The 17,253-nt window shown below is 43.0% G+C and overlaps 1 protein-coding gene across 1 annotated transcript in view; it reads left to right on the top strand.

Annotated features, from left to right (window-relative positions):
* Positions 1 to 17,253, top strand: part of CRIM1 (cysteine rich transmembrane BMP regulator 1) — a 937,771-nt gene that overhangs the window by 708,581 nt on the left and 211,937 nt on the right. The window contains exon 8 of the mRNA XM_078648622.1: positions 5,398 to 5,526. Coding sequence (XP_078504748.1) covers positions 5,398 to 5,526 — 129 coding nt within the window. The remainder of the gene's footprint in view (positions 1 to 5,397; positions 5,527 to 17,253) is intronic.

Raw genomic sequence — 17,253 nt, 5'->3', positions numbered from 1 at the left:
GCGGTAGAGTGAGGGCGGTAGAGTGAGGGCGGTAGAGAGAGGGCGGTAGAGAGAGGGCAGTAGAGTGCTACTGTTAAACTGTTAAATGTTGTAAGAAACCATGGCGAAGAAATCTAGAGTCGAAGCCTAACCACCGCCCTTCCCACAGAAATAGCATGTTTTACGTAATTTCCAACTCACGTGGATAGCAGGAACACATATTTGAAAGGTTGCTTCTGCAATAAAAGAGAAACGATATGTTTCCCACTCAGCCACGTCAAAACATGCAAACAAGTCCCCTAGAACCACGTGGACCTGTGCAAGAACAACAATTTGATGTGGGAGATAAGGGAGCTGGCATGGTAACACAAGCACACATTGATGCATGTGAAAACACACTCACATGCACCGTCCGCAGAGGTGATTTATTTATATACCATCCAGTTTTCCCTATTGAAAAGCTCTCTGATGCCCACGGGCTGAGTCCGCGCTACATACAGTCACAAAATAAATTAAATAAATAAATGCGTGACATGAAGATGGCCCGTAGGCCTTATAGCGCCTCCTGGTGACTGATGCAATAGGCGCACAGTGAAATGGGCAACCACAGAGGTTATTGAAGACTACACAACCAACTCTCAAATATCAGAGCGGCTTTACACGTCGTGAGTTTGGAGGGAACCAGAGGAGGTAAAATAAAAGGTGTTAGTGTGTGTGTGTGGGAATACTGTAAGCGAAGGTAAAGGGGGGGCGGTGAAGCCACAGAGAATGATTCGTCATGTGTTTGCAGCCAGACGATTCTCTATAGAAATGACTCCTGTGCCATCTAAAGGGCATCTGTCCATCAGCTACTGCAGCTGGGATGGAGCGCAGACAATACGAAGCGGTTTGAAGCTGCAGTTTTGCGTCCCTGGCGCTCGGCGAAGAAACTGCAGTTTTGTGGTTGCTGTCCATGGGTCATGGTAACGTTGTGTTACCTGGCGGGGCAGTGTGTCGGGAGAACCGCGAGTGCCGATGTGCAGTGCATCACTGCCTCAGTTGGGCCACGTCCGCGCACACGTACTAGGAGAGCTGTGAGTGGAGCCGTCAAGGTGCTGGTTACAGGAGTCGGTGTCAGCCCGGCTCACACAAGGTGCACTCAGCCCCAGCATACGGTGGGACTTATCCCTGGACCCGCACAGCGGGAAGGAGGGGGTCGAGGGAGCTGATGTACAGTGATGCAGTACAGGCCAGGTGGCGCATGTTGGGGTCTTCACTTGGATCTGAGTTGCAAAAGGAAGGGTGCAGTTTACGTCCCCTTGACGCAGGCCTGGGCTAACAATATGATTTTGAAGCCTCCAATTAAAACAAGCTCTCGGCATTGCGTGGTGCGGGAGCGGCTTCCTTTGAAGCCTGATGGGGGCGGGGAGTGGGGGAGCGGCTTCCTTTGAAGTCTGATGCCGAGGCTCAGACAAATGGTGTGGGATGTGGCTGGCAATGGTGTGGGTGTGCGATGTGCACGCGCCTGGTTCACATGAACTGTACGCAATCCGCAGCTAGGTAGACTTTTCAGACCGCTTACTATAATCTTGCCTATTCAATCCCTACGGGATAGAATAGGCGAGACCTAAAAAATGTAAACCTCGCCGATTCAGAGTCGCTTCACAGAAGGTAGAGTGGCCTTGGTGCCTTCAGCTCAACTCTACTCCGAGTGATGCCTGAAAACTCAATTGAGCCACACATGACTGGGTTCTGTCTGTGAATGAACTGCCCAAGATTAGGGACGTATTCACATGAGGGTGAACCTGGGTCTGAGCACCCGTCCTCTTGGTGAAAATAACCTGGCAACTGGCCAATGAAGGTGCGGCCTTTGGAGGTGGCTGTGTCCAGTTGTGGGAACAGTGCTCACCCTCCCCCAGAGTTTGGTTCTTATAAGAGTTATTTACATAAACCTACCGTCTGTTTCTTTATTGCTATTCTTCTTACAAAAGTGTGTCTTTTGGAAGAGAGTGTATGTCTTTTAATTTGGCCAGCATTTTGATTGGGAATAGTGTCAACTTATGTTAGCCCAAGGTTTTATAGGCTGTCTTTGTTTTGAATTATCTTGCTGTTCCTAAGCCTAAAGCAGAGCATCACAGCCACACTTTTTATTTGCTATATTTCCCTCGTGGTTGCACCTCCCAGGACCGTTAACTAGCTTAATGTCTATCTTTCTCTACCATAATGATCTGTTAAAGTGTATGAAAAATATATTTGGTCAATGTTTTGGTTGCGTCACGACTAAAGACACGGTGACTTGCATTCCTGTTCGCTATATTCTTGTGTGGGATTCTCACCATAGTACCCGTGCATTCTACGTTTTTGGATATTTTACACAAGGACGCGATGTGCCATTTTGCAACTTCTCTCCATTCATTCATCGTAGCTTTCCCTTCATGGTACAATTCCTCATTCTCTAGAGTTACCCTTGCATCTAGCACCATACCAATTCCGATTCTTGAAATCTCTGTGCTAGGTACAAACCGGTTATCGGCAGGATTACACTTTATGCCAACAGCAATGTTCGCGCTCCTTCAATAAATCTACTTTATAACTCTGTTCCTTCTTATTCGCATAAGTAGAACTGCAGCATCATCAGTCGTCCCACTCTGGTCTGCTTTCGCTGCCTTGATCCATAATAGCAGATTATTCACGTCTGTGTTCAGCATGATGCATTGTATTGCATTTCAGTCCTTTTTTCTCTTGAGAAGCATGTACTGCTAACCCCAGAGGGAAAGAGTTGTAAAATAAAAGATTAAAAAGGTGGCCTAATAAATTAGACCACGAATATTGAATTCCTACATAGATGTTTATTTTCACAAAGCTTACCTAATTCTGTAGGCCGCACGGTAGTCATTGAACAGTCATATACCAGGTGAGTCCAACATCTAGATTCGACAGGTGTATTCTCGGACTTCTGTTGCTTCATACTGCCTAGACCTTAAAGTCGAAGATTTAAAACCTTTTGCAGGATAAAGCTGATGTTTTCTGCCTGCTGTTGCAATGCATTAGAGTGGATTTTATCAAAATGAGCAGGAGACTGTATGCCACAAGATGGACTTGGAGGCAATGATCTTTTTTTCCCTATTTGCATTGCTAATTCCTTCCTTTGTGTTTTTTCTTTGGACCCCTCTATACATAAAGTTCATGATTGTATTTTTTTTTATTATGATGGTTAAATCATTGGAAATATGGCATTTGAAACAGAGGAAGTGTGTGGCATATGCCTTTGTGTTTTCCCTTTTCCTTTTTGCCAGAGGATGAGTGTGCTGTGCTGTGTAGGGTTACATGCATGTACAGCAGTTCTATAATTATAAAGAATTATTAATGCAGACGGCGTTGAGGTTGTTGCGGTCAACAAGTTACTTACAGAAGTTGCATACAGAAGACCTAGGTTGAGTTTTGCTGTTCAAATACTCAGTTGATTTTCATGTCCAGGTTTTAATCATGGCTAGCACGTACCCTCTTGGGAATGTGAAAGCCAAAGATGTACTTTTGCGGTAGACGCTGTGGCGTTCCTGGTAGTGACTGACTACTTGAGAAATAACAATTATATTGTTCTGTTTTAACCAGATTCCAGTCTTGGATGTGGATGTCAGTGGCGTAACAGCCCCCGCGGTGTGTGTGTGGGGGGAGAGGTAGCCTGTGCTCCAGGTGGGCCCCCTCCAGCACTGTGCACGGGCAGCTGGCCCCTGACCTGAGAGCTTCTGATTGGGTCTGGAGTGTGGGGGACCCCTCCGTGTACTTTGCAGGGAGGTCCTTGAGTTTAGTTATGCCACTGGTGGGAATGGTCTAGGGAGGTATATCCTGAAAGAGAGTTAGTATTTATTAGGTGGTCAGTCCTATGCACCTTTAACAGATATTGTTTGTGGCTGCCAAAGTGCATTGCAGACTAGTTATATTTGGACTTTCGTACCAGTATATGGCCTGTGTGAGTGCAGCTGCAATTAAGAATTTTTTATGAAGCTAGTAAATAGGTGGCATATTGAATGCTTGGTTTAGTACTTTTAAACAGTTTTTTTCTTCAGATTAGGTAATACTGCTGGTTTTTGCAGATATCCAGTTTGATGCTCTAATTTTACAGAGAACTCTCATGCCGCCTATTTTAAATGTTATCTTGATAATATTCTACAGCTAAGATGTATGCTAAGCTTCAAAAGAGTAATATATCTGCATTCCTTCTCATTAGATATGTGACACGGAGCACAGGAATGTCTGACATTAATTTACTCCCTTGAACCAATCTCACAGACCTTCCATACCTTACCAACCATACCAACCCATCATGCCGAAAATACCTACGCAACATACATGCCTACCCACCATAACTACTCTACATAGCTACCCCCATAGCTAAACGTACCTGTCACATCTACCATAATAATCATGCTAACTTATCTACTATACATTACATGCCTTACCCACTCACCATACTTACCCTACCAAAACTAACTACCTGCCATACTTAACATGCGTCTGCTGTGTGGTATTTCATTATACCTACCCGCATTCGGCTTTTTTATGAAAAGGGTCAAGTTATATTTATGGCGAATTTTACAACTTTGAACACCTACTTGTAACCCCTGGATTAACATAACCTACGCAACTAATCACATGCTAACCTTTTACACTATTATTTAAAATAACATTCACTCAATAACTTGCAATCTATCAGGCACAAAAAATAACACTTCAAAAAATGCACAATGCATTTTACAATGATCTATAAACGAAAGCCATCTCAGCACGCTACGAGCACTCAAAGCATTAACACTACACAAGGTAAACTGCACCTCAATCAACTTCAAAACTCAAAACTTTCTAACGCTTGAAACCTACTTACAAATATGTACCATAACTAAACTAAACAATAAAAAGTAACACATTTCTAATAAATTCCTCTTCGATTATTCCCTCTATTCTTCTAACTTAATACTAAACTTCATTTACATGAGTTGTAATACTGAACTAAACAAATGCAAACCTAAGTAACACTGAATTTAAAAACTACAACTTAATTTACTTTCAGTGCCCTTTAAAACCTACATTTCCTTTTGGTTATCCGTATTCAAATTTTGTAAGTACATATGCTTATATTAAAATTCAAGTATATTGTCCACATGAATAAAATATCAAACAAGATACTGCTCTTTTGCGATTTTATTTCAACTGAGTTGACAACATAAACAACATCAATAACTATACAGGCCTGTGGACATTACTAATGTTGGTTGAAATAAGTGTTGTCCTTCATGTAGCTCCCTGCTCGTGTTTTTACAATAATATACTTTGTAGTGTCATTACAAAACTATTGTTCAGGTGCCCGATGATGTTCATTACAAAACTATTGTTCAGGTGCCCGATGATGTTTTTAATGGTTTTCACAAATCTCTTTTACAGAACCAACATATATCACAATAGGCCCTCCCACATGTGAGCTGTTGGTGAACTGCACTCTGACTGAAAAGGATTGTGCCTATGGGTTCCGACTTGATCAGAATGGCTGTCGCACCTGTCATTGCAAGACGAGTAAGTATACAGATTACCCACATTGGCACATTTTTGTGTTTTGTCACAAGTTTAGATTTCCATGTTTGCCTCAAATGAGGAAGCACCATCATTATTCGTATACAAATATAATTGCAGTGTTTGTAAGTAGTCTTAGCTAAAAATCGAGTAAGAATGATTTACATTTGAAAAGATACTTCACTATTGCTATACTATATAAACTATATGTCTCTTTCAAATGAAATCCTCTGCATATCCTCATATTTACTTTAATCCCCTAAAAGGAAATATTTAATAAAATGGCCAGTAAACGGTAAGAGTAAACTGTTAAAGGGAAAGCTCAATTTTTCATAATCTAATACATTTTCGAGGAACAATAGCCATTAGTTTAGGAGAAGTAAATTCCAGCAGAATACACTTGACATGATAAACTACTTTAGTTCTCCTTGGTGCCCCTGATCTAGATTAAAATTAAGGGGAACTACACAGGAAACCAAGATTTGCCATAGCATACAGCTGACCAACTGAACTGCTACAGAAAAGCACTTCCCTTCAATATAACCAACAACCGTTGGCATGGTATATCCTTCTGGAATGGAAAACGCATACTTTCTCTCAGCTTCCTTTTGTTTTGCTTCTGTGATACTTTGCTTTATTCAGGGAGGTTTGTAGCATGAGTTTCTAGTCTGACCGGGGTAAGATGCATTTCTTCCTGTGCATGTATCGTTCAAGTGCAGAAATCACATGCCTTTTGTCACACTAGTAATGCCAAACAACTACAGTTCTTATAGATTAATTCACTTTTCATTTAACTACGTTCGGGATTTATACCGGTTATCCCAAGGTGAAATTAATTAATAAATACAACACTCCCAGGTACATTGGGGATAAGAACATTTAACTGGACAAGTGAGTGCTCGTGGTGAAAACCCGGATTTATTCTGTGATTGATCTCTGCAGGAACGCTAAACGTTGGCTGGTTTTTACCACACTCATTCATAACAAGCATTTGCAACGCAATAGGTCTCTCCTTTCGGACCTTATAAGGCAACATTTAAAAAAAAAAAAACAAGCAATGAATCGGTATCAAACTTGCTGTGAACGGCATGAGGACAGAGTTGCCAACTCGGGAGTTTGAGTCTCTGCTTCGGCTCAACATACTGTGATTTGGGGCAAATCACTTAACACCTTCGCTGCGGCGGCTATTCTGCCGCAGCGCTAAGGGGGCGGGGGGGCCGCGCGCGCTCACACGCTGGTGACGGAACCGCTCTGTCACCAGCCTCGGTTGAGCTGTGCTGATGACGGAGCGGTTCCGTCATGGCCCCGCCCGCTCAATAGAACGCGCAGGCGCGAAATCAGCGCCACGCAGGCGCGTCGGGCGGGCCATGACGGAACCGCTCCGTCATCAGCATAGCTCGACCGAGGCTGATGACGGAGCGGTTCCGTCATCAGCGTCGAAGAGGTTAAAATACAAGCAGCGATCTTAGAAGGGTTGTAGGGGCGGGGTGAATGGAGAGACGGCACAGGAAGAGCAGGCTACCACAAACCGGAAACAAAACACAATGGCGAAAATGAAAGTGGTCACGTCGTTAAAAGGCACACGGTCTCCAAAGTAAAACAATAAATAAACCTGCAATGCAAAGGCCGAGCGGAACATGAAGCACAGCGTCCGTGAAGCAGACACTGTGCAGATACACAAGCGGACGCAAGCAAGGAAAAAAATATAGTACTTACAACTGAACCTATTTAAAAAATATAGCGTAAGACCACGTTTCAAGCTTTTATCCATGCTCAGCTAATAAAAGCCAGTACAAGTTTGTAGTGAGAACCGTTACAAAAATGTATACAACCTTACAAACTAGGAAAGGGAACAGCCAACTTAGATCTAGTGGCCAGGTAGTTATAAAATATTTGGTTGCATGATAAAATACAAGTTCCAAATGCATCACTCGAAGCAGTAATTAATAAATAAGCAAGATAATAGACACTATAAAAGCAAATTCAATGTTATACCTTCGATCAATATGTTACCCCAAATATGTTTTGTCTCCGTAATAAATTAAGCTGTGGGTAATTTTGTTCATTTGGGGCTCGGTTAGCCATTTCTTCAATTATTGGGAAAATGTATGTGCTAGTGCATTGACCGAATAGATCGTTTCGTAATGAAACCGTTTTATCCTGGTCTTTCCTACGTTTCTGGCATGGAGCCCTAAGGACAAATTTGGAGCCTTCAGATGATGAATTGCACTTTTAATGGGCGCACGTCGTTACTTGTGAGTCCATGCTTCGTGCCTTTATTCGTTATAACGCAGGAGGATCTAATAAAAGGAATTGTAAGTTCCAGAAAAGACCGATGGAGCAACGGCTCTTAGCATTTTGTCAACTTTACTCAGAAATGTAACCAGGCTGCAGATGGCTTGAGGATGAGGGTTGTTTAGCAAAAAATCTACAGAAGTCTTACTTGCACGGGTCCCTTGTTTGATCCATGCTTATAAGACCATGTGTAACAGGGGCAGTCATATCATATCATAAAGCTTTATTCGGAACATTAAAAACATGTCCATAAAAGCACACACAGTTGCAGAAACAAACATTTCATTAAGAATAAACACATAATACAAATATTATCCTGAGGGGGATGGAATAAATATTTAAAATAGTTAAAAACACATACTTTTTCTGGCGCTAATTGCTTTAAGCAAAAATGTAGCAGTAAAAAAAACAAATGTCCGGGTGGTGTAGATTAAAAAGCAGTTTCGTAGAGTCCGTGATTGTTCTCACTCCAAATCTTTTCAACATCGGCTTTAGAAAGAATTTCCGTAATTCATTATACAGTTCGCATGATAGAAGAAAGTGCTTCGTGCTCTGTTCCGTTTTATTATCACATGAACAGGGTCCATTAGGGCGCATTTTAATATTAGGACACGCAACAAGATAATGTACTGTTCCCATCCTCATTCTGGTTAGTACAAACTGATGCCAAACTCTGGTTACATGTGACAAATACGGATGAAATCCAGAAAAATCATTCATGCTATTGTACAATATATATGTGGATAATTTAGAATCCTTCAAAGATTGCCCATCATTGCAATAGTTCAGAAAAGTTATTTTCATATTTAATTTGGAGATATCCAAGATGCTGCATGGATCATTAATCACATTAAGGCCAAAAACCTTTTGGGAACATTCAATAATGTATTTAATCCAAGGGATCTTTAAGTACTGATCTAAGGAAAGACAATCCTCAATGATGGCTCTATTCAATGAGGTGCCGTCACTCAGCCAGATAGAGCGCCATAGTAATAGGGGTCTTAACATAATCATATCACTTAGTGTATGAATCCCCAGTTCCTTGTGAACCAAGGTGTTGGAGGTGGATTTGGGTAAACATAGGAGCCTTTTCAGGAAATTGTTCTCTTCCACCTGAAGGCTCCCTGCTGGTGACACACCCCAAACCCCAGCCCCATAAAGGGCCGCAGAAAGACATCTGGCTTGATAGATTTTTAGCATGTCTTTAATTCGCCTACTCCCCAACTTCTTGGAGAAAACAAAGACCCCGTTAGCACTCCTAATCATCTTGGTTTTAACAGCTTTGTGTTCAGTATCCCAGCTACCACTTTTTTGAAAATGTAATTCCCAGATAACAGAAATTTTTGACCATTTGGACCGGTTCACCATCAATAAAATAATGGGATTTGCTTTTCATTTTAGCTCGACCGGGCCCACACTCCATCACATATGTTTTTGATTTATTGATCACTAGTTTCCTATTTTTGATGAACTGCACAAAGCAGTCCATTAGACGTTGAAGACCCAGGGGAGTCCTGGACAGTAGCACGGCGTCATCCGCATAGAGTAACACAGGGATGTTTAAATTGTTAACTCTAGGGGCATCCGCCGTGACTACCTGCAGGACAGAATCTACCTCGTTTATAAAGAGGGTAAAAAGCAGGGGTGCTAAAACACACCCCTGTCTGATTCCCCTCCCGATCCTGAACTTGGTCGTACACTCCCCATTAGTTCCATATCGGACACTGGTGCTAAGCTTTTCATACAGGCGGGCCAGGAAATAAATTATCCCTTCAGGAGCCCCCATTTCTAACAGTTTGGTCCATAATATAGCATGGTCTACTAAATCAAAAGCGCTGCTCAAGTCAGCAAAACATAAATAAAGCGACCCCTTTTTGGCCTGTGTATATTTCCCTACCAGGAGCTCTAGATTCAGACACTGCTCAATGGTGCCACGCCCTTTTCTGAATCCAAACTGGCAATTAGATAAGATCTCATTTGGTTCTGCCCACTCCTCTAATCTTACTAAAAGGACCCGACTCATAATTTTGACAGATGAGTCCAGTAAAGATATTGGCCGATAATTTTTGGCGTCACCTTTCTTATAAATAGGGACGATTATTGATTCTTCCCAGGTAGACGGTATTTTACAACAAATAGCTGCATTGAAGGTTTTAGCCAACAATGGGCCCCAAATCTCCGGAGCGGTCTTATACACGTCTATGGGTACGCCATCGGGTCCCTGTGCCTTCCCTCCCTTACTGGCTCTTATACTGGCCATAACCTCATCTATAGAAATATTCAAGGCTATGATAGGCCACCCTTCTTCGTTAGAAGCCGGTCTGTTACTTGAATCAAAAATAATAGAAAAATGTTCGATCCAGGATTCCATACTCACATTTGATGTGAGTTCTGGTACCCTTTCATCTTTTAGGAATGGGCTATTCACCGTAGACCAAAAAAGAGTACAGTTCTTCAAATCTGCTGCTTGTATAAGGTTGTCCCACGCTTCCTGCTGTAATTCAATTTTTCTGCGTTTAAGGATCAAATTATAATCTTGCCTTAGTTGAATCACCAGACCCTTATCTCTTGGTTTCACTGCCAGAGCCTCTTTAAGATCCCTCCGGGCAATAGAGCAAGCATGGTCAAACCATCCCCTCTTATATCTACTCTTGTGCCCGACCTTTTTAGTAAATTTCTTATTGATGGTTGAGTTAATTCTATTGAAGTGGTCAATACTAGCAGCTGAGGTTTCTTCCTGTTCTAAGATTGCCGTGATTTCCATCAGGCAACTAGAAATGATGGAATTAGATATTATGTCCGCTTTTTCTCCCTTCCACCTCAACCTATACCCATTCTGCCTATGGGGTTCAATATTAACAAGGGGCAGTCTCCTGGGAGGGTTTAAAACACAAAAAGGTGGGACTAATTTAACATGCTGACCAACAAAAAGCATGCGTTTATGGAGTGCACGAACAGGAACAAATGGAAAAGATGGGAGTTGCTTCAAGCCACAGTCTAGATTATAGCATGCCTCGTAAAGCTGCACATGCGCTGCTCAGGCTCGACCTGAAACTACATGCGTGATGTATAGTTGCCCACTTCCGAATTCTGTACTGTTATTGTAGGTGCTGGAAGTAGATATGCGCGAAAGGGGTGTGCTGCTGCACCCCCAAAAATTAACTGTGCTGGACTCAGTCGGTGAATGAGCATTAAATATGACTTCAAATTTTGTTGTTATCTTGTCACATTTGCTGCGCTTTCAAAAACAAAGGTCAAATGTCAGACTGTTTTCTGATAAATCATTGCTTATTCAGAAACTAGGGCTTTTTTTCTGGCTGTAAAGTGAGAGGATTTTGTAGAAGGGACCAATGTGGCAATCTTGCTGGTTCAAGAAGTGATAGTAACTGTTGTAGGGTGTCAGTATTTTTCAAACACACAACTTTTAAATACCTGTAGATGAACTATACACATATTTCAAAATGTGTCAGCAATTAGGAGGGCACAACTGAAGCACATGTATGTGTAATTCTAAAGTGCGATGGAAACAAAGATTTTAATAGGATCAAAACACTGCAATACACTTTACTTGGTGATGTGCAAATGATAAATATTATCTGAAACCTGATTTCCTCAAATAATTGTTTGTGCACTGTATAGTTTTACCAGTAAAACGGTGTGATTATGCAAATTTAGTGGCAATTTCAACAAAAAATGTGGAGTCTGTAAATGACTGTGCTACCACCCCAGTGATCTAAAATACACCATCTGCTACATAACACACCAACACATTTGCCACACTTGCTTTGTGTGACACTTGGATTTTTCACAATTCCTATGACTTCATTGCTATAGCCTTAATAGCAGCACCCTCGATCTCAAAATGGTTCTTGCACAACTGACTATTTTTTACATAATTAATTGCCCTCTAATTTGAACAATGTGCTTGTATATGCCCTAGGCTTTTACTCTCATTCACAGTAATATAAATGTGGCCTGTTATTAATTGTGTATTGAAGTGGATCATTTTATTCTGATGAAAACACCAGCCCTAAATAAATTGGGTATCCAAAACAGTGATGGATGGAATGCTTAAATTAATCTCAGCCACTGGTAATTTCTCGGGCTGCATCCTAATCCATTGATTTTCAGTCTTGACCCTGCTCAAATAGTAACAGTCCAGCCAGAACGGCCAAGCCAGGTCCTGCCTGAACCGGAACACAGGCAATCCAGGACTGGTTTTACCCTTGTCATGGTCTCATCAGCTGGATACAGCTTGGTTCCAGTGACAATGTACACAGGACCCACATCTGACCATACCCGTCCCACTTACGGCAACACAATAAGTATACAACACAGTGATGGATGGAATTTTCTCAGCCACTGATAATTACTTGTGGCCTCAGCCCAATTCATCCTTGTTTTGCACACCATGCCACCTCAGTTTGGACCCAGCTATATGCAAATCAGTATTGACCCTTCTCTAGTAGGAACAGTCCAGCCCGAACTGTCAAGCCAGGTTTTCCCTGAACCCATGCTTGCCATACCCCTGGTTTCAAGCTATTCTGGCTGATATGGGGTGATACCCCGAAACCAGTCATAGGATGCTTGTTTCCGGTCCAGGGAGGGCCTGGACTGGCAGCTCAGGCTGGACTGTTACCATAGGGTGCAGGGTCAAGACTGATTTGCATATGTTATGTTATGTTATGTTATGTGCGCACTCTTTTATAGCGCACGGCTACCCACGAGGGTGTCCCGGCGCTTTAGCAAAGAGATCAGAGACCAAAATGTCCATACAGCAACTCATAGGTGGTCATGGAGATCACGCAGAAAAGAGCCACGTCTTCAGCTCCTTTCTAAAAAATAAGAAGACTGTTGGCTTTCCGCAAAGAAATCGGGAGCCCATTCCAATGGAGGGCCGCTAAATAGCGGAAGGACCGACCACCCATCCGGGCGCGTTTGATAGGCGGGACCACAATCGTGGCTGATGAAGCCGATCGCAACGTCCTCCTTGGTACATAAAAAGCCATTCTCTTCTTAATATACTCAGGGCCTACAGAGTGAAGGGCCTTAAACGCCAAAGTAAGAGTTTTAAAAATAACTCTTTTAGAAATAGGGAGCCAATGTAACTCCTTGAGCAGATTGGAGGCTCTGGCTCTGCGTGGAAGGCCAAAGATAGCCCTTGCAGCTGAATTCTGTACTATCTGCAATCTTGCCAGCAAATATTTCGGCAGACCCACATACAAGGCATTAGCATAATCAAATCGTGATCCGACTAATGCCTGGACTACAATTTTCTTGTATTGCAGTGATAGCATCGGTAAGAATTTTCTAAGCATCCTCAAGATGCTAAAGCATTTCCCTGAGAATGCATTGATCTGGGATCTAAAGGACAGGTCAGTGTCACAGATCACACCAAGATTTTTGGCCTGCATTGATACCGTCTCGGGAGGAAACATGTCCTGAGGCCACCAGGATTTCCAGCATGGGTCAGGAGCACAACCAAAAAAAAGCAACTCAGACTTGTCTGAGTTGCACTTTAGGCTATGCCGTTGGAACCACGCAAAGACTGAACCAAGGCAGTCCCTGATTTTTGCCCCATCAAACGCCTCTCCCTTCCTGCACGTGAACAGGAGCTGGGTGTCGTCGGCGTAAGATATGACCTGGGCACCAAAAGCCTCCGCCACCGCCGCCAGAGGGGCCATATAGATATTAAAAAGGATGGGGCTCAGAATGGATCCTTGGGGAACCCCCACCTCTAGCGGCGGCATTTCAGCGGAGAACGGTGGTGCCCAGATCACCTGTCGACGGTCCGAAAGAAAAGATCTAAACCAATCCAACACCGTCCCACGGAACCCGATCTCCTGGAGTCTTAAAAGGAGACCGTCATGTGGGACGGTGTCGAAAGCCGCCGACAGATCCAGCATGACTAATACAGCCTTACCCCCTAGATCGAGAGTCTCCCTGATAGCTTCAGTGACCTCCAGAAGGGCTGTCTCCGTGCTATAGTTAGCACGAAACCCCGACTGTGTGTCATGAAGGATGTTGTTGCATATAGATTGGTCCATACTGGAATGGCATGGTGAGCAAAAAAAAATGGATTTAGGCCCAAATCACTGTACCGGGGGTGAATGTTTGACGTTGCTCAGCCTTCTGTTCATCAATTGTTCTTTTTGCACTAAAGAAATTTGGTGTCAGAACATTGACGTTCCGGAGTTTTGGTGAGGTTTTGAAATGAATTGTGCATTATGGGCAGAACAGTCATTAAAGCCTTGCCGGTACCCAGGCACTTTTGTACCAGTCAATTCTCGTTTACCCTTTTAGTCTTGTCTTGTATTTTGATTGTCACTATTATCACAATACACATGCACTGTGGGAAAGAAAAGCCCAGGATGGATATAACCCCTTCGCTGCGGGGGTAATTCCCCCGCTGTGCTGGGAGGGAGGGCGCGTACAGCGTCCGCATGCTTATGACGAGCTCAGCTCGTCATGAGGCACGGCGCTCCTGTGCCCATGACGAGCTGAGCTCGTCACAGGTGCACCGGCTCCCGTGGAACGCTCAGCACAGGAGGGGAATTCTCCCCGCACCTGAGCGTTCCACAGCTCATGACGAGCTGAGCTCGTCATGAGCACCGGAGCACCGTGCCTCATGACGAGCTCAGCTCGTCATGAGCATGGAAAAGGTTAAGACTTGCTGTGACAGAGTATTTAAAGATTATTAACTTGAAGATGCAGGTAGCAGTTTGCTCTCAGGAGATATGCTATTGTAACACACAAATGGTTATGGCGAGGAAAGCTTGATAGTCTAAACCACTGGCGATCGATCTGGGTAGCATTCCAACCCAGACTTTATTGAGCACTGCCATTCTAAACAGAATCTTTCCCTATGCAATTCAGTGCTAACACTGATGGAATTGAATGCCACCCTGAGTGATAACCATGGGTTTAGATTATTTACAAGCATTCCTCCGATCATCTTTGTTTGTGTTGGCTGGTTATATTGTAGACGTGAGATTTTCCTGCTGCTGTTAACCACTATCCAGTGCATCAAAGAAACAAGCTCTAGTGGGAGATGAACAGCCATTCCTTCAGATTTAAAGTAAGCAATGAAGGATTACTTCAAGTGTTAAGCAGTAGAAGCACAACTTGTTGGGTGAAAGCAGCCCTGCATGTTTGCTTGGGAATAAACCACTGTTTCTCAACTGCTGACCTGCAAAAGTCCAAGCAATAAATAAAGATGCTTTTAATTCTGTATTTATGTTATAACATTTGCTGCGCTTCAAAGTCAGAGGTCAAATTTTAGGCTATATCTTCTGACAAATTGATGCATATTTTTTTAACAGGAGGATTGGTGTTTACAAACTCCTCCTACTTTACATCCAGAGCAGTAAAAGTAAAGTCAGCTAATTGACCAGTAGCGGCTGCTACAGGACAGGGTTGTCGGCGGGGGGAGGGGGAATACAATAAAAAAAAGGACTTACCTTGAATAGCATCTCCTCTGTCCTCATAATCTTCCTGTTCTGGCCAGAGGCAGCAGGAAGCACCCGGGCAACCCTGAGCCAATCACAACGCTGCAATACAGCATTGTGATTGGTCTGAGTGTCGCGAATCGGCGCTCAGACTGAAACAGGTAGCATGTGCATGTTCCTGACCAGGCTGTGTAATGCAGCCTGGTAGGAACATGCAAAGTGTGCATTAACTGTTTGGTCGGCCCAAGAGGGCTGGCCAAACAGTTCATTCGCACTTTGGGAGTGCATAGCACTGCTGCCCTGACCAGCCCGCCCCACCATTAACTGCAAGAGAGAAAATCAAATGATGATAATGACATATCATTATTTAATTTTTCCTATTGAGCAGTAGGGCGAGGCTCCTCTGCCGTAGCGGAGGAGCCGCCACTGTATTTGACAATCTTGCTGGGGTACAAGGAGAGTGAAAAGAAAGGATGCTGGATGTCATATTTTTATAACACACACAAAAAAAATTCAGTACCTGTAAATTAACTGTACACATTCAGCAGTTAGTAAAGCAAAATGAAGCACTTTTTTGTAATTCTGAAGTGTAATGGAAACAGAGAATTTATTAGGATCAAAACAAATCAAGAGACTTAACTTCAAGATGCAAAATGATAAATATTCTCTGAAAACCGATTTCCACGTGTTATCATTTGTATGCAATATAGTTTTATGGGTAAAACTGTATGTCTGTGCAAAGTTAGTGGCCATTCCAATGAAAATGTGCTGTCAGTCAATGACAGTGCGCTACCACACCATACTTTCGTTACATTAAAAAAATCACCTTTGTGTACATGTGGCAGTGGTTCTACAATGCTATGGAAGCACTGCTTTAGACAGGTGGTTATTAAAGGCACCAGCAGTTCACTCAACAATGCCAATGATCTTCAATACTGTGTTGACCAGTTCATAACCACTCGTAAACGAAAGATTCATACTGTTTAAACATAAACCGATTATCTTCCAACCTGGAGATCCATGTGCAATGAGAGATTCGGAGCACCTACATAGATTACAAAAGACAGGTAGGTGCTCTGGGAGTTGGTGACGCTATTCACTGTCATACGTGCCAAAGTGCGTCTCGTCATGTGTCCAGCTGAGGCTGTCTGCACCGTGATTGGTCTCTTGCAGTGTTTAATTTGTGCCAGTCTTTTCTAGTGCTGAAAACTGGCACTCATCTTTAGGGAACGGAACTTGTTTTTCATCATCAGAAATGTACCCAACACAAGACAGAAAACCACCAAAGGGAGTCAGAAGGAGGTAGAGAAAGATGGGAGAATAGTGACAAATGAGAATGCAGAGATGAAAAGAACGTACAAAAGTAAAAGAAAGAAACCGGAAGTGTAGGGTGGTGGAAGAAAGCGAAATAAGGTGGAATCTTGATTAGGCACCGAAGGTAACCTGTATCCCCAGCTGCTGTGACAGGCTCCTTGGAAAATCATTTCCCACTTTTTTTTATTTTAAAACAAATTCAGTACTGGTCTCTTGTTTAGGGGTGAAAACCATAAAGTATTGCGGTTTTTGGGTGGGTGAAGGAGGAGAGTTTACTGTGTTTTGCGCTCTGAGTCGCCATGTTGGCTTTGAAGTCTTATCTGCCTTACCAGCACTCAGCCTGTAGAAAAAGGGATGCTATGAAGATGGCCTTTTTACAAAAACCTCTTTCAGACTTACCAGGCTTAGCAAATGGCAATGCATACATCTACAACAAGGACACACTTGAGAGTACAATCTCAAAAGCTGTTCTTGTTTTGTAGTGGCTTTTTCCCGAAATTGACCCATATGTCACAAAAAAGGACATAAGGTGGTCAACTTTGCACTGAGATGAAATGGGCTGGGGTGTTCTGGCAGTTCGTCCTTGTTAAACTGATGGAGAAACCTTATTTTCCATTCCCAGCCCGTCGTGTTGAACTCTTCCAAACATTTTCTCAGCTTTTCAGTGCTGTTC

Source organism: Lissotriton helveticus, chromosome 6 (genome assembly GCF_964261635.1).
Source record: "Lissotriton helveticus chromosome 6, aLisHel1.1, whole genome shotgun sequence".
In the NCBI taxonomy this organism is placed as follows: domain Eukaryota; kingdom Metazoa; phylum Chordata; class Amphibia; order Caudata; family Salamandridae; genus Lissotriton; species Lissotriton helveticus.
This window is presented reverse-complemented; position numbering and strand designations above follow the sequence as displayed.